Source organism: Muntiacus reevesi, chromosome 1 (genome assembly GCF_963930625.1).
Source record: "Muntiacus reevesi chromosome 1, mMunRee1.1, whole genome shotgun sequence".
Classification (NCBI taxonomy): Eukaryota; Metazoa; Chordata; class Mammalia; order Artiodactyla; family Cervidae; genus Muntiacus; species Muntiacus reevesi.
In genome coordinates this window covers 159,288,304-159,312,733 of record NC_089249.1, presented here as the reverse complement: position 1 = coordinate 159,312,733, position 24,430 = coordinate 159,288,304, and the positions used below count along the sequence as shown (strand labels likewise).

General features: G+C 44.7%; 1 protein-coding gene, 1 non-coding gene and 1 pseudogene across 4 annotated transcripts; 1 reads left to right on the top strand and 2 right to left on the bottom strand.

Moving 5' to 3' along the window:
- Window positions 1-200: 200 nt before the first annotated feature.
- Window positions 201-312, bottom strand: LOC136156470 (small nucleolar RNA SNORA26; annotated as a pseudogene).
- A 3,276-nt stretch (window positions 313-3,588) lies between these two features.
- On the top strand, window positions 3,589-16,154 carry AKR1A1 (aldo-keto reductase family 1 member A1). 3 transcript variants are annotated; one of them, XM_065914093.1, is made up of 9 exons: window positions 3,589-3,739; window positions 9,960-10,048; window positions 13,061-13,180; window positions 13,350-13,501; window positions 14,103-14,298; window positions 14,629-14,828; window positions 15,078-15,150; window positions 15,290-15,376; window positions 15,990-16,154. In XM_065914093.1, exons 1-9 carry the CDS (start codon window positions 3,649-3,651, stop codon window positions 16,053-16,055), a joined length of 1,074 nt encoding a protein of 357 aa, XP_065770165.1. In that variant the 5' UTR covers window positions 3,589-3,648; the 3' UTR covers window positions 16,056-16,154. The 3 variants fall into 3 exon arrangements, with proteins under 3 accessions (XP_065770165.1, XP_065770176.1, XP_065770185.1); XM_065914104.1 differs by lacking the exon at window positions 3,589-3,739 and adding an exon at window positions 3,804-3,961; XM_065914113.1 differs by lacking the exon at window positions 3,589-3,739 and adding an exon at window positions 3,824-3,961 and having other exon boundaries at window positions 9,893-10,048.
- A 7,157-nt stretch (window positions 16,155-23,311) lies between these two features.
- LOC136156632 (U6 spliceosomal RNA) lies at window positions 23,312-23,418 on the bottom strand. The gene has a single exon (XR_010661124.1). It is a non-coding gene; the product is annotated as a U6 spliceosomal RNA (small nuclear RNA).
- Between the last annotated feature and the right edge of the window lie 1,012 nt (window positions 23,419-24,430).

Genomic DNA, 24,430 nt, shown 5'->3' with positions numbered 1-24,430 from the left:
AAAGAGGAGAAAGGGGTACAGGGTTCTTGAGGAAGAGAAAAAGGACAAACACTTTTTTCCTACATTCTTTTGTCTTTTTTTTTTTTTTTTAATTATCGCAGTAAGTTTATTTATTTATTGAAGGTCAAGTTTAAATTTAATGACTTTGGTATTAACTACAGACATACTAGTAAGTTCTAAGACTTAAAATCTTCTGGTTCAGTTGTGACTCCAGACAGGATCCAGAGAGGAGTTCTAAAAGTCTCTTCTCTGGGTTTTATGGAGACTTTCTTTACCCTCCTGTGTTAGCCTCTTAAAGCACTGGTCACATTCTTTTGTCTTAATCACAGAAAATGTTTTTTCTTTATGCCTAGAGCTAATGGCTCAATGGTATTTTTCCCTCAAGCTCTGTACTAATGATTATATAATAAAAATGTGTCTCGCTCAAGGACATGTTTCTCCTTCTTAACAAGAACCTTCTGACTAATCTTGTTATCTTCAGAATTATGTTGTGGGAGTGGGTCTGATAAGACCTTTCTATTGTTCTAATCTTGTTAATTTAAGATGTATGTTGTTGGAGTAGGTCTGGTAAAAGTATATAAGGCCTTGATAAGACTAGCAAGTGGGGCATTCTCCATCCCCCTTCTGATATCTATGTCGAAAACTTTTTCTGAAGAAAAAAGAAAACTTTTCTGTCCTTTTTCACTGTAATAAAACAAAAGCTCTGAGTAATCAAGCCTTGTCCCTGATCCTGAAGCTGAATCTTCTTCCGAGATCATGAATCCGAACCGTTTGCTGTAAGCTATCAAGGGGAGGCTTCCTCAGTAAAGATGTTTTGGAAGTAGGGGATATTTAAAAGAAAGTGTGTTGTCGGTAGGAAGAGCATATGCAAAGACCCAAAGGGAGAGAAAACATGGTGTGTTTGGGAAACCATTCACCATCCTCACCAGCCTCATATGTATTCAAGCTGGAAACCCAGGTGTCATTCCAGGGTTTTTGTTTTTATTAAAGTATGTTAATTTACAATGTTGTGCCAATCTATGCTGTATAGCAAAGTGATTCAGTTATACACATATGTACATTCTTTTTTATATTCTTTTCCATTATAGCTTATCATAGAATATTGAATATAGTTCCCTGTGTTATAATAGAAACTTGTTTTTGAATCCATTCTAAATGTAACAGTTTGCATCTACCAACCCCAAACTCCCAGTCCATCTCTCTCCCTTCCCCTCTTCTCCTTGGCAACTACAAGTCTGTTCTCTATGTTTTTTTTTAATCTCCTTCATCTAGTGGATCACATTACATCTAGTGCTGCCAATTCTACTCCTAAATATTTCTAAAATGTGTCTCTATTCCATGATGAGAGTGTGAGCTGCTGTCTTAAGACAGACTTTGGAAGAACACCCTCCACAGACAGAATTGTAGGCTATCTCAGAAGGTGAGGATGGTCCTGAAACATGGGAGTGATTAGTTTTTGTGGCTGGGTAATTTCATAGGCTAACAAGTGGGAGGGTTATTCCAACTATTTTGGGGGAGAGGGTGGAAATTTCCAGGAATTGGGCCATCGCCCACTTTCTGGCCTTTTATGGTCAGCCTTGAAACTGTCATGGTACCTGTGGGTGTGCTTTTAGCATATGTTAATGTATTATAATGAGTGTATAAAGAGGCTCAAGGTCTACAGGAAGTCGAATCTTCCACAGTCTTGGGGCTAATAGTTTCTAACCAGTTTTTGTTGCATCCTCAATGGCTATATCATTCTCCTAAAGGATATGCCTTGATCTCTTCCCTCTTATCTCAGTTCCTCTTACATTTTATGCAATACCTGAATCATCTCAAAAAGATATGAAAAAACATATTCACAGTTTAGTATACAATCCTAATTTGACATTTTCTCTTTCAGTTACCTATGATTTTTTTTGAGTTACCTATGATTTACTTCTTCTCCTTGTAGCCTCTGATACTATTTTTACTCTCTTGTGTCTGTTAGAGTTCTCTAGTTGTAAGCAGCAAACACTGACTTTATTTAACCAAAGAAAAAGAATTTTTTTGGAAGGCCATAGGAAAATTGCAGGATCAAAGGGAAGGCAGGGCATAGGATTGGCAGAAACCAGGTAACTTCAGGGAGGCTTCCCAGATGGCACTAGTGGTAAAGAACCTGCCTACCAATGCAGGAGACTTAAGAGATTGCTGGTTAGATCCTTGGGTGGGGAAGATCCCCTGGAGGAGGGCACAGTAACCTATTCCAGTATTCTTGCCTGGGAAATCCCACTGGCAGCAAAGCCTGGTGGGCTACAGTCCATAATGTCTTAAAGAGTCAGACATGACTGAAGCAACTTAGCACACACACAGGTGACTTAGAGTTCAGTTCAGTCTCTCAGTTGTGTCCAACTCTGCGGCCCCATGAACCGCAGCTCACCAGGCCTCCCTGGCCATCACCAACTCCCAGAGTTTACCCAAACTCATGTCCGTTGAATTGGTGATGCCATCCAACCATCTCATCCTCTGTCGTCCCCTTCTCCTGCCCTCAATCTTTCCCGGCATCAGGGTCTTTTCAAATGAGTCAGCTCTTTGCATCTGGTGGCCAAAATATTGGAGTTTCAGCTTCAACATCAGTCCTTCCAATGAACACCCAGGACTGATCTCCTTTAGGATGGACTGGTTGGATCTCCTTGCAGTCCAAGGGATTTTCAAGTCTTCTCCAACACCACAGTTCAAAAGCATCAGTTCTTTGGTGCTCAGCTTTCTTTATAGTCCAACTCTCACATCCATATATGACTACTGGAAAAACCATAGCTTTGACTAGACGGACCTTTGTTGGCAAAGTAATGTCTCCGTTTTTTATTTGTTTATTTATTTATTTTTTGTCTCTGCTTTTTAATATGCTGTCTAGGTTGGTCACAACTTTTCTTCCAAGGAGTAAGCGTCTTTTAATTTCATGGCTGTAGTCACCATCTGCAGTGATTTTGGAGCCCAAAAAGTGAAATGTTGGAGACTTAGTTCGTCAGGACACCACTTCTTTTTTTTTTTTTTTTTTGGACACCACTTCTACTGGAGAGACAATGGGGAGTAATCCGGGCTATAAACAAACGATGGGGAAGGGACTTCCCCTGCGGTCAGGTGGTTACGAATCTACCTTCCAATGCTGGGAGCCAAAATTGGATCCCTGGTTTGTTAACTAAGCTCACACATGCCTCACAGTGTGGCCTAGAAATAAATAAGCTTAAAAAATGGGAAGAGTCGCGCTGGCAGAGTACAGACTGCAAGTGCACTGGATGGTGATTACAACGAAAAAGAAAAAATCACAGTTGTATGTTTAAGATTTGTGCATTGTTCTGTATGTTTTAATGAATAAAAAACATATTGACAGTCTAAAAGTTGAATTATGTTTTATTCGGTGGAGCGACGGAAGAGCCCACTGCAGAAGAAGCCGCCATGAGGCCGCCGGATTCTCCCTCCCGCAGGGGAAAGAGCAGGGACCGCCCAGAGCCGCCTTACAGGCGGCGCGCGGTGCAGTGTGGGCCAGGCAGAGGCGCGGCCTGGTCCCGCCCTCGGGGCCGCCTACGTGACCCTAGGCGCGTGCCTTTCACGCGGGAGTTCGCCAAACCAGTGGTGTGCAGTGTCCAAGCTCCACAGTAGGACACGCTGTGTGGACCCACATTCCGCAGGATGCTCGTGGGCAATCCACTCATCACCATCCTGCGGAATGGATGGTGCAGCCTCCGAGCTCAGGCTTCCACTCCTCGGCTTCTTTCTGGAGGTAGGGGCGGGGCCCACCACGCGCGTGATGCTGAACGCCCGGCCCCGGCCACTCCTCTGGGAGGAGCTTCCGCATCGCCGCCAGCCTTAAGTACCTGCCTCCAAGCTCAGGCGGGTCTCTCCTGCTGCCCACCAGCCCCGGAAGCTGAGGCTTGCTTGGTGGCTAGCAGGGCACAGGACTGAGCTGAGAAGCCACACTACCCTGTTAACGCTCTGTGCCGAGGTGAGTATCTCCTCTGCTGCCCTGTTTCTTTGGCGCAGTGGAGATGGCCTCGAACCTTTACTCCAGATGTGTCCGCCCCCATGTTTCGAGCGAAGAGCAAATGCTCTGGAGGCGGCCAGACTTTGTTTCGGATTTGCACTTCCTCTTATTCTCTAAATGATGTTGGATAAGTCCTCAGTTTCTCTGGCCCTCAGTTTTCTCCGCGGTAAAATCAGTTTCTACATCAGAACTGTAGCAAGAGTTAAGTGAGATAAAGCTCTTAAAAGCTACACGCACCGATTGTCAGTTAGTTTTGGTTGCCATCTTCTTTTTTTGTTTGCCCACCAACATGGTTTTTCCAGGAAATCTGGCATTTATTAGTTATGAAGTTAATAAAGCCTGACGTGGCAAGAGTGGCGTGGGTTCGCTAGCTTTGGGACCTGCCTTGGGTTTGGGAAAGCCAGGGCATGTTTCTGTTTTGCCCGAGTGCTCTTTCAAACTGAAATCTGAACCTTCACCGGATGGGGTTATTATTAATTTAACTCTTTCCTTCTGCCTGTCCATACTCAGGGCTGCACGACCTCCCTTAGAAGAGTCTTGAGGGTTCTGATCAGTCTTGTTACTGTCCCCAAAGTCTCAGTTTTCTTACTTGTAATACAAGAGCAATACCTAATGGAATCACTGGGATTTTTTTTTTTTTTCTTAATCGGAGATGGTAAAGTGCTTTGTTATTTTCCAGAGATCGTTGTTTCCAGGTTGTCTAAGAAGTAAAGGAAGAAGGTGATGGAGGCAGTGACTTTCTCAGATGCACCTCCAGCTGTCAAGATCTCCCCTGTTTGCCTGTGTGTGGGGTAGGGGAAATGGGAAGCAGGTATTGTAGCAGCTACCAGATTAGACAAATGACAGGCCCTAACCTTGAGGAGTACTTAAATTTCTGAGGGAAAATGAGCACACAAATGCAGTGTTATGCACAGCTATCAGTACATGGGAGGAGCCAGAAATTTAAAGCTAGCTGAAGGGTGAGCTGCAGTTAGCCAGGCAAGGGTGGGACTTATGCAGAAGGGAAGTGTGCAGAGGCCTGGAATCAAGTATGGTGGCTGCTTCTGCAGAGTCTGGAATATGTTGTCTGAAGTGAAGAGGTGGAGAGATGGGGGAGGTGGGAGCCAGGTTATAAAGGGTATTACTAAGGAGTCTGGACTTTACCCGGGTGTTAGGAGAGAACTACTGGAAGAGAGCCTGGGAGTCACATGGTCAGATTTGGGGAATGCTTGGTCAGGGAGAGGGGCCTCACTGGATCAGAGCAATCCCTGGTTCTGGGAAGGGTGGTCACAGCTGGAGCAGTGGCCCTGGAGGTGGATATGGATGGGTTGGGTAAAGATTTAAAGAGTATATATTTTAAAATTCTTTTCACATACATCAAGAAGTCCAGAGAGTGGTATTGCAGTCTTTGGTGTTACATTACAGTTTAGAGCAAATATTATCTTTTAAAAAATATTTACAAGTATTTACAGGATTTTTAACCCAGCCAGATAGACCAAATCTTGGCCATTGTTTCATATTTAAGGTGGCTTTCCGTGTTGGCGTCTTCAAAGTTCAGGAGAAGCTATATTCCCCTTCCCACTACCTGTCAAAACCCTAATCTTATAATACTCAGAAATGCCTCAAACAAACTGAAATACTTTAGACGGCTTTCGTAAGATCCCTCTGGATTATACTGTGAACGTGCTGTCTGGTTTGCTTTCACACTTGTCATCCAGGGCCTTGAGTCCTGGGGAGACAGAGTATATAGAACAAAGAACATGGTCAGGCGCTGTGCAGAGGGCTTTAGGCATAATAGCTCTTCAAAATGGAGGAGCTGAGATTTAAGCCCAGGTCTGTGCAACTCCAGAACTTGAACTATTTCCTCTGTGCTCTGTTGTTGGGTTTGGTAAGTTTAGTTCTGGACATGTTGAGTCTCATACTTGTAGGATATACTGGTGGAAATGTCCAAAGGGAGGTGAATATATAGAACTGGGGTGGGAAGAATTAGTGATTAATGTCATCACTGAAGCTTGACTAGGGAGCGAGAAGGGATTGAGGACAGAACCGTGAGGGACACCAATATTTTTTGTGGGGGAAGGTGGCAGAGAGGGAAGGCCTATGCAGCCAGGGAACACTTATGTGAAGACTGCTTCTTCTTCCTGTGTTTTCAAGTTTCTTGTGTCCTGGCAGCAACTACAGAGCCCTTCTCTGAGAAGGGAAGACTAAGCCCCAGAGAGGAGGAACCTAGCCACTGATCTGGGATTAATAAAACCTGAATCCTGATACTGCCCTCACCCGGCCCCCTACACACTCAGCTTCTCTTTCTTTTCCACCTTGAACCTCTCCCAAGATAACATGGGGGTGTCTGAATGCTGCTAGAGGTCCAGCTAGGCAGATGCTGACAAGCTCAGAGCCTTTTAACACAGGGCTAGGCCGAAAGGCTGATGCACAGGCAGAAGATAAGGAAGTCAGGAGCTGGCAGAGGATGACTTCCTGTCCTCTGATAGAGAAAAACATCTGTCTTCTGCCTTCCATCTGTCCTTTGGAGCATTTGTTCTTTGAAGATCTGTGTTTAGTGTTTCTACCTCTGATCCCTGCCCCCCAAGCCTTAGCCTTTTTGGTTTTCAGTTTCACCAGCAAAAGAAAGGGGAGAGGCAAGCTTCAGGTTTCTTCTTCCTTTTCCCCCCAGGCCAGGTTTTTGTTCACACTCTTAGCCCAGGTGTAATTTCAGAGCCAACCCTTGTGTTCTGAGAAATCTGGCAGAGGCCAAGAGGTCATAGGTTGAAGATCAAACCCAGGAAACCAGCCGTAGTCCCTGGTAGCAGCCGGCAGGCTAGTTCCTCCTGTGAAGCACAGACATGTTTGCCTGATCCTGGACAGTTTGTGTCCCTGAGAAGTTTGGTAACAGAGTATTGCCCTCAGTGGTCCATGGTTTGCTGCCAATATTGAACTGTTTTCATTTTAGCACAAAGGGTGGTCTCCAAAAGGTTGTGTGTATGTGGGTGTGTACGTGCGTGCTCGGTCAGGTCCGACTCTTTGCCACTCCGTGGACTGTAGCCCACCAGGCTCCTCTTTCCATGGAATTTTCCAGGCAGGAATACTGGAATGGTTTGCCATTTCCTACTCCAGGGGATTTTCCCGACCCAGGGATCAAACCCGCAGTTGTGTTTCCTGCATTGGTAGGTGGCAGTTCTTTACCACTGAGCCTCCTGGGAAGCCCACTAGACTATAATAGTCTTTCTGGTGGTCCAGTGGTTAAGACTCTGCACTTCCACTGCAGAGGGTGCAGGGGGTGTGGGTTTGATCCCTTGTCAGAGAACAAAGATCCCACTTGCCACAAGGCAAAAATAAATAAATAAATAGTAAAGTAATAACCTTAAAAAAATTCTTCCTGAGTCAGAAATGTTAAGAAGGACAGTGTTGGTGTGTCAGTTATACTTGTAACTTCTCCAGTTACCTACTCTACCATAATATTCTTGATATCCTTTCTGAACTTGGAAACAAAGGTTATGATAATAAAGGTATTGACCAGCAATGAACTCAACCCTAAGAGAATGATATTTACAGTATTGATGAGAGCAAGGGAAAAGGTTGTTTCTATATTGATTCTTGGGGTGAGCCCTCTTTCTCCTTCCCCTTCTCTTGGATAAATCCTGTTCATCAAAGCTCGACTCACATGTCACCTCCAAGAAGCCATCCCAGCCAGGTCATTTTTTTCTTGTAGCCCTTGTGCAGATTTTGTCCCGTCTTAGTGTTGTGACATCCTCTGTCCTCTCCTGACCAGACCATGAACTCCAAGAGAGCAAGAACTATTTGAATATGTGTGTCTCTTGTGTCTAGCATAAGACCATTCATCATCTGCTGACTGAATGAGTATTCTTGGGCCACTGGAGACTTCTGATTTCCATAGCTCTCCAAATGGGGTTGTTGCAGTTACCCACGTGCTTTGTTCACTTGGAAATTTTTAGATACATGTGATTTACTGCTTTCCACTGCACTGAAGTTCTGTGTCTGGTTCCTCTTCCTGGAAAGACTCCTCTTTTACTCTTTTTTTAAAAAATTTGTTTATTTTTGGCTGCACTGGGTCTTTGATGCTTTGCGCAGGCTTTCTTTAGTTTAGGCTAGTGGAATCTACTCTTGGTTGCGGTACTCGGGCTTCCCATTGCGGTGGCTTCCCTTGTTGCAGGGCACAGGTTCTAGGCAGCAGAGCTTCAGTTGTTGAAGTATTTGGGCTCTGGATTTCAGGGTCAGTAGTTACTCTGGGGCATGTGAAATCTTCCCGGATCAGGGATTGAACCAGTGTCCCCTGCATTGGCAGGCGGATTCTCATCCATTGTGCCACCAGGGAAGTCCTTCCCTTTACTCTTGGGACAATCCAGCTCATCTTAAAAGCCAGTGTTGGGACTTCCCTAGTGCTCCAGTGGCTAAGACTCTGCACTCCCAATGCAGAGGGCCTGGGTTCAATCCCTGGTCAGGAAACTCGATCCCACATGCTACAAATAAGAGTTATGCTGGGGGGAGAAAAAAAAAGAGTTATGCTGCTACTAAAAGATCCTGCATGCCACAGCTAAAGATCTCGCATGCTGCAGTGAAGATTGAAGATCCTGTGTACTGCAACTAAGATCCGGTGCAGCTGAAGCTGAATAAATAAATATTAAAAAAAAAAAAGACGCTTTCGCATCTGCGGCGCTCTCTGTTCTTCGTCTTCTGCTCTCTGCTCCTCATCCGATGTCGTCTCAACCCTGGAATCAGAATTTACTACTGTATGTGATTTGCGTGATCAGACGCTACAGAATGAATCTTGGTGGAGGGGTCCCTGCTGGGGCTCCAAGAGAACCACGTGTCGACAGGCAAAATCTTCAGCTTCCTGACCTCTGGAGCTCACTGTTGGCAGCAAACAGGCATTGAATGGGCCATGATGGATCCAGGATTGGGAGAGAATTTGGCCAGAGCCCTGTGTTCATCAGGACCCTACGTAGGTTGATGGCGGCCTGATTTCAGTTTGTTTCAGTTTTGCAACAGGAATTTCAGCTGTGGAGTCATGCAAGGCCTCTTCAGAAAGATGTACGTTTACTTCTGAGAGCATAAAGAAAGGTTTGGGTTGTTGTGTAACCTGAGTGTCCAGAGGTGAAAAGCTTGTGGCTCTTTTGAAGAATGAAGTATTATATTAAATTTTGGTTATTAAGTTTAACTGTAGCCTTCCTGTCTGGAGAAATAAAATCCTTTAAATGAAAAAAAAAAAGACAATGTCATTATTCTCTTGTCCTTGCCCTACAGAAGTCACTTGTTTTTCTGTAATACAGTGTACACGAGTCTGCTGTGAGGCATAGCACATGTATTTTATTGGCTTGTGTTCACTTGCCTTTTCCTGCCTTTTCTATCAGCTCCATCTTGAATTGTTGGCTCTCTCTGTCACTTACCTGTTGATTTGGGGCAAATAACTTTATCTGTCTGGGCCTGTTTTTTTTTTTTTTTTAATTTAAAAAATAGGATACTTCCCTTGTAAGAGCCCACTCAGGCCTCGTAGCATGGCTGATCAGATCTCTGTGAGAGGGACTCAGTCTCTGTAATGCTAACAATCTCCTGGAACGTTCATCTCATCCTTTGATCCTGAGCCTGTCTGTCACCTGGTCTCCCTTTGTCTCATAAAGGCCTTTGCTTATCTTATACTGGCTTGAGACCTCATGTAGTCAAGGTTGAGTACTTCTGGGGAGCCACCTCACCTTTGTTTTTAGGTTTAAGAGCTCTTTAGCCAGACCCTTAGCCTGGTGAAAGGAAGGGCAGCCAGACTGGTGGTCCTGTTAGTGTTTGTCTGGGCCATGGTTGGTTCTGGGCACCCTCTCTCAGCCACCTTTGCTCCCAGGCATATACGCATGACCCAGTGTCTGTTTTCCTGTTACCTCTGTGCCCCTTTCCTCCCATGTTTTACAGGAGCCTTGACCAGTCGCCCCAAGAGCAGCACTGACCCTCGCACCACTCTCTTCCATCTGTGTTTCAGGGGCAATGGCGGCTTCCTGTATCATCCTACACACTGGGCAGAAGATGCCCCTGATTGGACTGGGCACCTGGAAGAGCGACCCTGGCCAGGTGAGGGGTTGGGGCAGAAGAACGGGGTTCTTGCCCCTCTTCTAGGGAAAAGGCACTATTTGGGAGAGGGTCCTTGTGTCTTCTCTATCACCCCCACCCCTATACTTCATGTCTGGTAGGGATAAACCTGGAGGGCGGTGGGAAGAAACAAGGGAAGAAGGGACCCATAGTGAGCTCTTGGCATCCCCAACTGATCCAGAGCAGTGGTTAAGGGGCCTCAAGCATAGGAAGGAGCCCATTCCCTGATGATCTGCACTGAGTGCTGTGGAGATGGGGGACTCCTTTGTGCCTGACCCTGGGCTGACCCCTAAGGTGCCATTTATCACCCTGCACTGTGATCGTGTTTTCTGTTCCACATTTGGTTCCTTATACACAGCAGGTTGTTGTTCAGTTGCTCAGTCCTGTCCGACTCTTTGCAACACCTTGGACTACAGCATACCAGGCTTTCCTGTCCTTCACCATCTCCTTGAGCTTGCTCAGACTCATGTCCATTGAATTGGTGATGTCATCCAACCATTTCATCCTCTGTCGTCACCTTCTCCTCCTGCCATTCCAGTATCAGGGTCTTTTCCAATGAGTTGGCTCTTTGTATCAGGTGGCCAAATTATTTGAACTTCAGCCTCAGCATCAGTCCGTCCAATGAATATTCAGGATTGATTTCCTTTAGAATTGACTAATTTGGTCTCCTTGCAGGCCAAGAGACTCTCAAGAGTCTTTTCCAACACCACAGTTCAAAAGCATCAATTCTTCAGTGTTCAGCCTTCTTTATGGTCCAACTCTCACATCCATATATGACTGCTGGAAAAGCCATAACTTTGACTAGATGGACCTTTGTTGGCAAAGTAATGTCTCTGCTTTTTAGTACACTATCTAGGTTGGTCATAGGTGTTCTTCCAAGGAGCAAGTGTCTTTTAATTTCATGGCTGCAGTCACCATCTGCAGTGATTTTAGAGCTCAAGAAAATAAAGTCTGTCACTGTTTCCATTGTTTCCCATCTATTTGCCATGAAGTGGTAAAACTGGATGCCATGATTCTTAGTCTTCTGAATGTTGAGTTTTAAGCCAACTTTTTCATTCTCCTCTTTCACCTTCATCAAGAGGCTCTTTAGTTCCTCTTCGCTTTCTGCCTTAAGGGTGGTGTCATCTGCATTATTGATATTTCTCCTGGCAATCTTGATTCCAGCTTGTGCTTCATCCAGCTGGGCATTTTGCGTGATGTACTCTATATATAAGTTAAATAAGCAGGGTGACAATATATAGCCTGATACCAGTGACAATATGCAGCCTGATACGGGGTGACAATATGTAGCCAGATACACACAGCATAAAGAATAGCTAAAGAATAACTCAGTCAACTGTTTTTACCAAAGGTCAGCAAACTGTTTCTTAAAGGACAAGGTGGTTAATAATTTAGATTTTGTCAGACAACTTGCAAAATGCAGGTGGTTATGTACTTATATAACTATTTAAAAATACAAAACTTGTTCTTAGCTCAAGGGCTGAAAAAAAACAAAAGGCATCTGCTAGCTGGAGTTTAGTAACCCCTGCTATAGACCTTCCAGCCCAGGGGAGCCTGGGAATGAAAACTTGCTTTCGTGGATGGACACAGGTAGAGACTCAGCTCCCACCTGGGGTGGAGCAGCTCCCACCTGGGTGTTCCTTGTTCTTGGAATCTGAGTCAGAGTTGATAGAAGTTTGGGAGGAACTCTGGCAGGGAGAACAGCCTCTTCTCTCTGGGATTTAGACTGGGATTGGTGGCGTGGTTGAACGAACTCTGTCTGCCTTTTCTCCTTTTGCTTTCCTTCCTACAGGTGCCCAGGGTCTGCTGCTGTAGGCAGGCACTGACACCGCCTGGGACAAGTCCAGGAGCTAGACGAAGGCCGGGGGTGGAGGCCAGAGCCAGGGCCAAGATGGGGTCAGGGATGGAGGGGTGGGAAATGGGATGGAGCAGGGTCGGTGAGAGGGGCACATGTCTGGATAGTAACAGCTGCACCTAAATGGGGATCTTGAGTGACAGGGGCCTTAACACCCTTGGATCTGCTCCTGATGCCATGTTTCTAGTCTGGTTTTTAACAAATTGACTGACCCATCATTCTCCTTGGTGCCTGCTTTATTCTCTTCTGGTGGGAGACTCTGGGCCCAGCTTCTACTTCACTTTTCCACCTTCCTTAGTTTTCCCTTCTCCCCCCTTCACCTCTTCTACTTGTCTGAGCCATAGTCTACATGGCTTCCCCATTGAATATATATATACATATATTTAAAATGGAATTTCAATTTATATGTATGTGTGATTTTTTATTTACATTTTTGGGCTGCACTGGGTCTTTGCTGTGCACAGACTGTCTCTAGTTGCAGTGCAGTGATCGGGGACTACTTTCTAGCTATGGTGCATGGGCTTCTCATTGCAGTGGCTTCTCTTATTGTGCAGCATGGGCTCTAGTCTCTGCAGCTCAATAGCTGCAATGCACAGGCTTAGTTGCTTCATGGCATGTAGAACCTTCCTGGACCAGGGGTGGAACCCATGTCCCCTGCTTTGGCAGGTGGATTCTTAACCACTGGACCACCAAGGAAGTCCCCACATGGCTTCCTAAGGATCTCTCTCCATGTGGCCTTGCTCTAGGAACTACTTACCTGTGTATCATGTTTCCCTAACCAGCTCCTCAGGGTTGGAACCTATCTCCATGACTATACTTCTGCTTTCTGTCCTATCGATGTATCCATCCATCTTCTGAGCATCTAGCAGGGAATGTATTGTTAGTTTTTGCTGGGCCCTGCTGAGATCACTTGGATAGGAAGGAACCTTGGAAGTTAGTGGCGGGGAGGAAAAAGGGTTTGGGGTCTCCACAGAGACTTCTGGTCCCCAAGACTGGAGCCATCTTCTATCTTCTCACTTCCACAGTGTGGATGACTACAGCGGTAAATTCCTGCCCCCTCCCCACATCAGTGACCCTCAGGAGGGCAGTTGCTGGTCCAGGCCAACAGAGTTAAAACTTTTGCTTTTCTTGCCTGGCAGGTTAAAGCTGCTATTAAGTATGCCCTGAGTGTAGGCTACCGCCACATTGACTGTGCTGCTATCTATGGCAATGAGACTGAAATCGGGGAAGCCCTGAAGGAGAATGTGGGACCTGGCAAGGTGAGGACGGGCTACAGAGGGGTGGGGTGAGAAGACTCAGAGGCTGGGGCTAAGGGCTGACTAGAGGGATCTGGCATCAGCTTCCTTCTGATTCTTCTCCCAAAGGTGAGGGTGGGCAAGACTGGGTGCCCTTGGCTCTTCTCACTGTGGACTCTGCCCCCTGTCCCAGTTGGTGCCTCGGGAGGAGCTCTTTGTGACCTCCAAGCTGTGGAACACAAAGCACCACCCCGAGGATGTGGAGCCTGCCCTCCGGAAGACACTTGCTGACCTGCAGCTGGAGTATCTGGACCTGTACCTGATGCACTGGCCTTACGCCTTTGAGTGAGCCTTGCCAGGGTCTTCATCTAGGGATCAGGGACTGGGGGAGTCATGTTAGTAACTTTTTGTAAGTTATAGGAGCCGAGCAAGAGAGGAGTACTCAGTCTTTTCTGCTACAGTCTAGCTACAGAAAAATGGAGTGCCGCTTCACATGGCATGTATCCTAGGGTGTATACGGATGAGTCCTCCTGCTGCCTTTATACACTGGGGAAATGTTCTAGCTTTTGCTGGGCTTGGCACTGGGGTTGCAGTAGAGTAAGCTCCCACAGAGGGCATGGGAGGAGACGACCATAGCTCCGTGCTCTGTACTTGAAGAAGGCTGTAGGAGCCTACAATGCAGTTTCCTGAGGCGGGGCAGAAGGAGTTAAGGATGACTTCCCAGAGGGGAGGGGATATAATCTGTGTCTAGGAAGAAGAGAAGGGGGGATGGTCATTCCATGTGGAGTTAACACTTGGATCATGACCTGGAAAGGTGAAAAACCATGCTTGTTTCTCATTCTTGGCCCTTTCTGGGCTTTGATTATGGGATGTAGAATGGCTGGACAGGCAGGTAGACAGGAGCCTGGCATGTGTGCCCACACCTGGGGGGCTGTCTTTCACTCAGGCGGGGAGACAGCCCCTTTCCTAAGAATGCTGATGGGACTATACGCTATGACTCCACCCACTACAAGGAGACCTGGAAGGCTCTGGAGGCACTGGTGGCTAAGGGGCTGGTGCGGGCTCTGGGTCTGTCCAACTTCAACAGTCGGCAGATTGACGATGTGCTCAGCATGGCCTCTGTGCGCCCAGCTGTCCTGCAGGTGAGCACAGCAAAGCAGATCAGTTGGTTTGGGGATGGTGTGCATGTATGTGTGTGTGTGCGTGCGTGTGTGTAAATGAACATGAGTGAGCAGATGATAAGTTTACTTCAGGAAATAGCTAGAAAGTTGTCAGAAGTGTTGGTGCAAAAATCCTCCGAAGTGTGGGAAAAGAATGAAATAGACATTGGAAAACTGTCTAGAGAGTGAGAAAAGCAGAGTGAGGGGAAGTGGGGGGTCAGCAATTCAGGGTTGGTCAGAACGTGCATGTCCAGGTGGGGCCAACAAGCCAGCTGTGGCCACCCCGTGCTGATAGGTTGTTTCTTGGCTTAGGTGGAATGCCACCCATACCTGGCTCAGAATGAGCTGATTGCCCACTGCCAAGCACGAGGCCTGGAGGTGACTGCTTATAGCCCTCTGGGCTCCTCTGATCGTGCATGGCGTGATCCTGAGGAGCCTGTCCTGCTTAAGGAGCCAGTGGTCCTGGCACTGGCTGAAAAGCATGGTCGGTCTCCAGCTCAGATCTTGCTCCGGTAAGAGCAGTCTTAGGGAAAGACAGTCAAGTTAGGAAGAGGGCTCCTGGACTGGGAGGCAAGGGTTGAGGGGTTCCCAGTGCCTGAATGAGCCTGAGAATCTTGCCGTGTTATCTCGGGAGAGGCCATTCTGAGGCTCGTTCCCTCTTCCAGTGGGGGTCGGAGGCTCTAAGAGCTCAGAGAAGCCTGCATGGAGGACAAAATGCTCATGAGTACTGACTGCTTCATTTACTTCCATCCCCTACTTAGGTGGCAGGTCCAGCGGAAAGTGATCTGCATCCCCAAGAGTGTCACGCCTTCCCGTATCCTTGAGAACATCCAGGTACTTGATGTGTCTGTCCTTTCTTCTTTAGCCCACTGGGACACAGTCTGACCCTGACTCTGGCTAAGAAGGCAGTGGTCTGGAACCCCAACTTCCACTCACAAAACTGATTTTCCTGACCCCCACCTTCCATTCCCAGGTGTTTGACTTCACCTTTAGCCCAGAGGAGATGAAGCAGCTGGATGCCCTGAATAAAAATTTGAGATTCATTGTGCCCATGCTTACGGTGAGTGTGTATCACCCCCCAGAATCAGGGAATGTGAGATTCGGGGCAGCATTCTGGCCTTCATATTGCTGATTAGAGGCTTGGGAGGATGGTATTCTTGGTAGGATTGCTGTCCTGGACACAGTGGGCTGTTTTTCTTTATTGAGCTCCCAGAAGTAATCTGGTTCAGGGATAAGGCATTTAGCCTGTGAGTTCCAGTCCTGACTCTCAATACCTTGTAACCTAGAGCAAGCGATTTAACTTGTCTAAGCTTTAGCTTCCTATGTGTAAAATGATCCCAGTTCCTGACACGAAATAATTTCTCAGTATAAATGGGGCATTCTCAACCTTGTTAGAAAGGGAAATAAATAGTTCCTTATCCCAGCTGAGACTGTAAACTCTTAGGGATAGAGTCAGCCATGTACCAGGCTGTGGGTTTGGTGTTGGAATGCTGTTGGTACCGTGGCATTCTCTGAGGCTAGGTCCCTGTCACTGACATCTGTCATAGTGCTGTACACAGGTGAGGCTGTTCAGGAAGATTCTTGGGGAAAGATGTCCTGGAATGTCTAACTAGGGGGACGGGCAGGGTGCGGGAATGACTCCTGCTAATGGCGTCATCTGTCTGTCTCTCCAGGTGGATGGGAAGAGGGTCCCAAGAGATGCAGGGCACCCTCTGTACCCCTTCAATGAACCATACTGAGATCACAGCTTCCTGGCTTCCTTTTCATCTCTCCGGCTGTAAGGTCCTGCTGTCCCCAGAAAGGAGTTAATAAAGCCCTTGGAGTATCCATCCATGCTACTTGCTTGTCTTATTTGTCTGGTCAGACTTGGTATGGAAATTGTTTCTCTTTGGGATGCTGAGTGTGACCTGTCTTGAGCCCAAACCCCCTTGTTTTCTTGGTTCTGGAGAAACAAGCATGTAGCTGAATTCCATTTCCTCTTTCATAAGTTAGATACATTAGTGGAGTATCGCCATCTAGTGGCATCTATTAGCACTGCATGCTGCCCCAGAGTAGTCTTTGTGAGAATAACAAAAATTGGTCACTTATGGACTGATATCAGAGTCCTGTGGTTTCTTGGCCCTGCTGGGCATGGGTCTTGAGTTCCCACACCCTGCCCCTCCTCCTAGTTAGTGCCTTGATTTAGGAATATGAAGAGCCAAAAAAACTTACATTCTGAAGTTTGGGAGTCCCAGCTTGGAGAATCAGGACAGAGGCTTTTTCTCTCAGACACTATAGTCAATGTGCATAGGCTACCTGAAGGAGGCAGAGTCAGCACCAAAACTTGTCACTGTACCTAAGGTCCTATCTTATATAATTTATGGTCCCACCAGAGACAACTGAGATTTTAGGAGGGTTTTTGGAAAAACCCTCTAAACTCCAGTCATACAAAACTCATTTTAGTTTCCTAGTTGAACAATTGCTCTTCATTCAGAAGATATTAATGGAGTCCTTATATGGGTTAGACACAAATGTTAGGCCCTGGGGATATAGCTATAACTAAGACACAGGTCCCTGCAGTTTACTTGAAACGGACTGAGTAATTGTATAATTAGTTTAATTACAGTTGGGAGAAGTGCTGTGAAAAAGCACAGAGCAAGAAGCCTACTGATTTAATTGGCTAAGATCTGAAGGATGAGTAGGAAATAATTTGTTAAAAGAGGTGAGAGTGGTAATAGTGTTCCATGCAAATTGGATAGCTTTGGGGGAAAACTTTGTAACTGGAAGAAGCTGTTGGAAAAACCTAAAGAACTCTTCTGTGACAAACTGGAAACGAGGTGGGGATAGTGGGGGTATGGAATGGCATGAAACAATGCTGGAATAAGATAGGGACCTGATGCTGGGAACCCTAGGAGACTGGGTTAAGATCTTAGGTTCTTTAATCCTGAATGCAGCAGGAAGCTATGGAAGAGTTTTGAGCAGGAATAACATGGCATGATTTGTATCTTAGAAATACAGCACAGCTGCTCTTGCCTTCTGAGATGGCCCATGCTCTGTGGAGTGTGTTTCTCTCTAAATATATCCACTTTTTAATCTATAAAAAAAAAAAAAAGAAGAAATAGCAGCACTAGAGCAGTGGGGAAAATGGATTAGTAGGATAGAAAGTGGTTGGAGGGAGGCATGTTGCAAGTTAGTCTTTTTTTATTTTATTAATAGTGTAGTCAAAGCTATGGTTTTTCCAGTAGTCATGTATGGATATGAGAGTTGGACCATAAAGAAGGCTGAGCACTGAAGAATTGATGCTTTCAAATGTGGTGCTAGAGACTTGAGAGTCCCTTGGACTGGAAGGAGATCCAAACCAGTCAATCCTAAAGGAAATCAACCCTGAATATTCATTGGAAGGACGGGTGCTGAGACTGAAGCTCCAAAATTTTGACCACCTGATGTGAAGAGCTGACTCATTGGAAAAGACCCTGATGCTGGGAAAGATTGAGGGCAAGAGGAGAAGGGGGCAATAGAGGATGCAGTGGTTGAATGGCATCACTGACTCAGTGGATATGAGTTTGAGCAAACTTCAGGGTATAGTGAAGGACAGGGAAGCCTGACATACTGCAATCTGTGGGGTCGCAGAGTTGGACATGGCTCAGCGACTGAACAATAGTTGATTTACAATGTTGTGTCAATCTCTGCAGTACTGCAAAGTGACTGTTAAATACATATGTACATTCTTAGGGCTTCCCAGGTGACACCAGTTGTAAAGAACCTGCCTGCCAATGCAGGAGACAAAAAAGAGACTTGGGTTCAGTCCCTGGGTTGGGAAGATTCCCCTGGAAGAGGGCATAGCAACCCACTTCAGTATTCTTGCCTGGAAAATCCCACAGACAGAGGGGCTTGGCAGGCTATAGTCCACAGAGTCACAAAGTCGGACACGACTGAAGTGACTTAGCATGCACATGTACATTCTTACTTTTTATGTTCTTTTCTGTCATGGTTTATAACAGAATATTGAATATAGTTTCCCATGCTATACATTGGGGCTTCCCTGGTGGCTTATACAGTAAAGAATCTGCCTGCAATGTGGGAGACCTGGATTTGATCCCTGGGTCAGAAAGAGCCCCTGGAGAAGGCAATGGCTACCCACTCCAGGATTCTTGCCTGGAGAATTCCATGGACAGAGGAGCCTGGTGAGTTACAGTCCATGGATACATTAAGACAGTCAATGGATACATCCATTCTAAATGTAATAGTTTACATCTAGCAACCTGAGAAGTTGGTCTTTCATCTCCAGTCCTTTCTACCTGGAACCTGTTACCCCACTGTTGGGTGAACATCTATTACTAAACATTCCATTTAGCTGTCACTTCTCTGGAACATTTTCCTGATCTCACTTTCCCTGGGTGGCTTGCTGTATGATTCCATAGCCTCCTTATACCCTTTCATGATCCAAGTTTCCACAGTTAGGAGATAGTGTGAGTTTGAAGTGTATTGGTTTGCTGGGACTGCCATGACAGTACCACATAATGGGTGATTTAAACAACAGAAATTTGTTTTCTTACAGTTTTGGAAATTTAGAAGTCTGAGATCAAAGCAGGATAGGTTCCCTCCGGTGTAAGAGAAGGGTTGTTCTAGGCCTCTCTCCCTGGCTTGTAGATGGACATCTCCCTGTGACTTTATATTGTCTGTCTTCTGTACACATCTGTGTCCAAATATCTTTTTTTGTTTAATTTTTTGGCCATGCTGCATGCTTTGTGAAATCTCTCTTCCCCTACCAGGGATTGAACCCAGGCCCCGCAGTGAAGACGTAGGGTCCTAACCACTGGACTGCCAGAAATTCCCTGTGCCCAAATTCCTTATAAGGCAGTCTACTGAATTAGGGCCCATCATAATGATCTCATTATAACTGAAGACCCTGTCTCCGTGTACAGTCACATTCTGAGGTATTAAGTGTTAGTACTTAAGCATAGGGGCTTCTCAGGTGGCTCAGAGGTAAAGAATCCACCTGCAATGTAGGAGGTGGCCTGCAGCGCAGGAGATGGGGGTTCGATCCCTGGGTAGGGAAGGTGCCCTGGGGGAGGAAATGGCAACCCACTCCAGTATCCCTGCCAGGATAATCCCATGATTATCCTGATGGACTGCAGTCTATGGGGTCGCAAGAGTCGACCCTACTTTGTGACTAAACCACCACCACCGTAAGAATTTGAGGGAGGAGGACACAATTCAGCTCATATCAGGAAGTGAAAGTTGTCATAACATCAAATTATTCATGAGTAAACTGACTATTTAGGAATCATTCTTGACTCAGACATCTCACCCTGCTGAATGTTAGCATTTCTCTATTGACATCTTTGTCTAAATCACTGAGCAGTACAGTTTATATCCACTGAAAAGTGAAATTGCACAGCTTGCAAAAGATAAGTCTTTATGAAGCAATGAAGTGATATTGGGAACTTAACACATCATACCCAAAGCAATAGAAAAGTGAGGATCTGACAGGTAATTGGGAAAGAAAATCAAAGATTAAAACACTAGACTTCAAAAGAAGATACGTGGCTTATCAAGGTATTAGGGACGGACTTTGAGAAAACCATGGCATCCTTGGGACTTCCCTGGTAGTCCAGTGGTTAAGACTCTGAACTTCCAATGTAGGGGATGTGGGTTTGACGCCTTGTCAGGGAACTAAGGTTCTGTGTACCCTTCAGTACAGCTCAAAATAACAACAAACTGTCAACAACAACAAACTATGAGGTCCTTAAGTAGTTTTGCAAAGAAGAATTCTTTATATGACTGTTTTGAGTAAAAGACCAGAGACTCATTTTAAAATGAGACTTGCCTTTATAAGACTACATTCTAGAAGGAAGGGGTTGCTCACCAGCCAGAGGCTAGCACCACCATATTCCAGTTCCTTATATCAGAATTCCTTATACACAAGTACAGTCTTAAACCCCTCTCAGAAACCGCTCTGTGGTCTGCAAGGGAGGAGGGCTGGGCTATCTCACACTCAAGTAGGAAAAATGAAACTTTGTGATGTTCTGTAGGAGAAGAAATGTGAACCTTGTAGTCAAAGTCAGGCAAACTGAAAGAGAATACTTGGAAAAATGGGACTAATAACATACATTTGAAAGAGATCACAATATTTGTCCAGGAAAATGTGATCTATGGAGTCCTTGCATTTGTCCAAAGCAGTAAAACGCTGAAAATCTCTTTATTTGTTTGAACTGTTTACTTCTAGAATGTTCATGACAAGTTCTGTTGATTTTCCTCTTTGAGGATCATCTGTACTCTGACATCTGTTTATTCATGAGGCTATAAATATGCCTGTACAGATGTATCTTTGTTTTATTTCACTGCCCCTTGGGCCTTTGGCTAATCAAGGTTTTAATAGGTTGTTTTATACAACATGACAAGTGAGCCTGAGCTAGTATAATGAGTACAGGAGAGCATTTTTTTTTTTTTCAGGATAATTAATACACTTTTGTTATTATTATTGTTTAGTTGCTAAGTTGTGTCTGACTCTTTTGCAGCCCCATGGACTGTAGCCTGCCAGGCTTCTCTCTCCATGGGATTTCCCAGACAAGAATACTGGAGTGGGTTGCCATTTCCTTCTCCAGGGGCTCTTCTCTACCCAGGGATCAAATCCACTTCTCAATTACATTTAAATCTCATTCTGTTTCATTTCCCTACATCCAGGATCTATCTGAATTAATTAAACAGCTCTCAATAGAGTGAAATACCAAGACTGTTTAATTTTAAAGATGTTTCTTTTGTTTTTCTTCTTTTTTTTTTCCTTTCTTGTGTGGGATCTTCCTGGACCAGGGATTGAACCCATGTCTCTTGCATTGGCAGGTGGATTCTTTACCACTGAGCCACCAGGGAAACCCTAGGGATGTTTCTTTCTAATTGACTATACACTTTAATAATTTGTGTTGACAACAGTGTAAACATCACCATGAGCTATGAACATGAGGTCAAGAGCCATTCAATTCTGCCACAACAGAGGTAGATGATACTTCTGTGTGTGGGGATCTGGGGTGTCACTTTTTGCATTAAAGCTTTGCTCTAGTATTCCAAAGATATTAAAATGACTTGTGCTGACCAATAAAAAGAAAAATTATGTGTTGGTTCCAAGTGAAGGCTTTAAGAGCAAGTATATGTTCCAACATATTCTCTCTTTCCATCTGAAATGGTGACAAGCAATACTCTACATTATAATTTATGGTCGCTGTTTCATCCGCTTGAGACCTAGAGTGAGGATGACACAAACAAAGGCTCCAGCTCACGTGAGATGAAAACATAGTGTGAGTGAAGACTGAACCTTATTGAATGAAGACATTGAAGTTTTGGGGTTACTTGCTACTACAGCAAAATTTACCCTGTCTTGATTAGTGCAGTTAGCTAATACTTTATTTAGGATATATGCAATGACATTCATAAGTGAAAGGGGCTTGCAACTCTGTTTTGTATATTTTTCTACTTTTAGAATCAAGAATACATTACCTTTTGGACTTCCCTGGCAAAAAGTGATTAAGTCTGTGATTCCCTGGTTTAAGGGAATTAAGACTGTGTTTCCACTGCAGGAGGCACAGGTTTGATTCCTGGTCCAGGAACTAAGATCCCATGTGGCCAGTGGAGTGCCCCCCCCGCTGCTATGTATGAATGCATGTGCTCAACCCACCATTTTAACTGGAAGTCTTCCCTAAATCTATTAATAAAAATCAGGGTTCTGAACTTCCCTGGTGGCACAGTGGATAAGAATCTGACTGCTAATGCAGGGGACCTGGGCTTGATCCCTGCTCTGGGAAGATCTCACATGCCTTGATGCAACTAAGCTCAAGCTCCACAAATACTGAGCCCCTGCTCTAGAGCCTGTGAGCCACAACTACTAAGCCTGAATACTGCAATCACTAAAGCCTCAGCGCCTAGAGCCTGTGCTCCACAATGAAGAGTAGCCCCCACTAGCCTGTGCAAAAAAACAAAGACCCAGCACTGCCAAAAAAAAAAAAAATCCTAGAAAACCTTTTTCCCCCCTACATATGGAAATGTTTCTTGAAAATATGCTGTGAGAGTGTCAGTCACTCAGTTGTGTCCGACTCTTTGCAATCCCATGGACTGTAGCTCACCACGCTCCTCTGTCCATGGAATGTGTTAACCTCACCTATAAAGCCATCCGGGCATTTGAGGGAAATGGTAATTCAACTACCATTTTCAAACGTGTATTATTTATTGATCTACTTAAAGTTACTGTTTCTTCTTGTGCCAGTTTTGGCACTTTTTTCTTAGGATTACTCCATTAGGTTTTCAAATTTATTAGCAAATAGTTATTATTAACATAATTATCTTTCCATTGTACTTATTTCTTCTGCACTTCCTTTTTTTTTTGTATTTGCCATCTTTATTTTTCTATTTTTTTATAATTTTTTTTCAAAGAACGAGTTTCTAGTTATGTTAATCTTTTATTTCTGTTGATTCCTGCCCTGTCTTTCTTATGTCCTTTCCTTCTTTTTTAAAATAATTAATTTTTGGTTGCACTAGGTCTTCATTGCTGCACCAGGGCTTTCCCTAGTTGGAGTGAATGGGGGCTGCCCTTCATTGCAGTGCTTCTCATTGTGGTGGCTTCTCTTGTGGTGGTGCACAGGCTTCAGTAGTTGTGGCACACGACTTAGTTGCTCAGAGGCATGTGGAATCTTCCCAGACCAGGGATTGAACCTGTGTCCCCTGCAGTGGTAGGCAGATCCTTATCCATTGTACAACCAGGGAAGTCTCCTTTGTGTTTTACAAGGGCTATTTATATTATTTGTACAGTATATAAATGTTAATTTGCAATGCAATAAAATTTTGTGGATAGAGAAGATTGTCTACATGATAATGATTCTTTAGAATGTCTGGGGCTTTCTTTGTGGCCTAATACACGGTCCATTTTTGTAAGTGACCTATGATTTTTTTGTTTGTTTGTTTTTTTAAATTTTTATTATTTATTTATTTTTTTCAGTGGGTTTTGTCATACATTGATATGAATCAGAAAATTATGGAACGCTTCACGAATTTGCGTATCATCCTTGCGCAGGGGCCATGCTAATCTTCTCTGTATCGTTCCAATTTTAGTATATGTGCTGCCGAAGCGAGCACTATGATGTTTGAATATAATGTGCATTTGCTGTTTTTAATATTTAGTTTTTGGCTGTGCTGGATCTTAGTTGCGGCATGCAGTATCGTTTTTTCTTTAGTTGTAGCATGCAGAGTCTTCAGTTGTAGCATGAGGGATCTAGTTCTCTGACCAAGGTTCCAGCCTAGGCCCCCTGCTTCAGGAGCATGGTGTCTTAGGTACTGGACCACCGGAAAGTCCCTGTATTTGCTGTTTTTTGAGTATAGATTTCTATATATGTTTAGTGACTGAGCACACACACAAACACACTAGAGCATATCAATAGTATTGGTCGTGTCTTCTCTATCTCTGTTTATTTTTTCGTCTACTTGTTTCTGAGTGACATGAGTTAAAAATTTTCAACTACAATTGATGATTTATCTCTATTTCTTTGGCAGTTCTTATAGTCTTGGCTTGATATATGATGGATATATCTAGGAAGTTTATTTTACTCTTATATAACACTTTTGGAGTAAGTAGTCTAGAGCTTGTACAGTGGTTCTGCGATGCTAGGAAATAGTCCCTGGTGTCGCAAAGAGTTGGCCACAGCTGAGCGACTTTCACTTTCACTTTCAAGCATCTTACTGATTTGTCATTCCTGGTGCATCACACTGATTGACTTTGTCCCAGTTGGTTCACCACCATGTTTTCTGGAAAGACAGGCCCCTTTCCTTTGATGTTGCTACATGGAAGTTGCACACATTACTTCTGTTCACTTTCCTTTCACCAAAATGTCATCATGTGAGCACTTCTAGTTCCAAGGGACATTGACAATTTTGGTTTTTGTTCTGGTGGCTATGCACTAAAATGAATGTATAAATAAATTAATAAAAATCAGGGTTCTATTTACTACTATAGGAGAGAAAAATAGATAGTGGAAGACAACTAGGAGTCTATGACAAGGTCTCAGTATTTTGTATGTGGTCATTCATTTAATCCCTTTCTTTTCTATATACTTCTTCTACCCTCAACTTTCACTTAGTTCAACCTCCTTGT

What these genes read in the sequence shown, in the direction of transcription:
- AKR1A1 (XM_065914093.1), top strand. Translation starts at nt 3,649, where the DNA reads ATGCTCGTGGGCAATCCACTCATCACCATCCTGCGGAATGGATGGTGC. An exon ending in TCCTCGGCTTCTTTCTGGAG is followed by an intron (nt 3,740 to 9,959) that starts GTAGGGGCGGGG and finishes TCTGTGTTTCAG; the next exon opens with GGGCAATGGCGGCTTCCTGT. An exon ending in GGAAGAGCGACCCTGGCCAG is followed by an intron (nt 10,049 to 13,060) that starts GTGAGGGGTTGG and finishes CTTGCCTGGCAG; the next exon opens with GTTAAAGCTGCTATTAAGTA.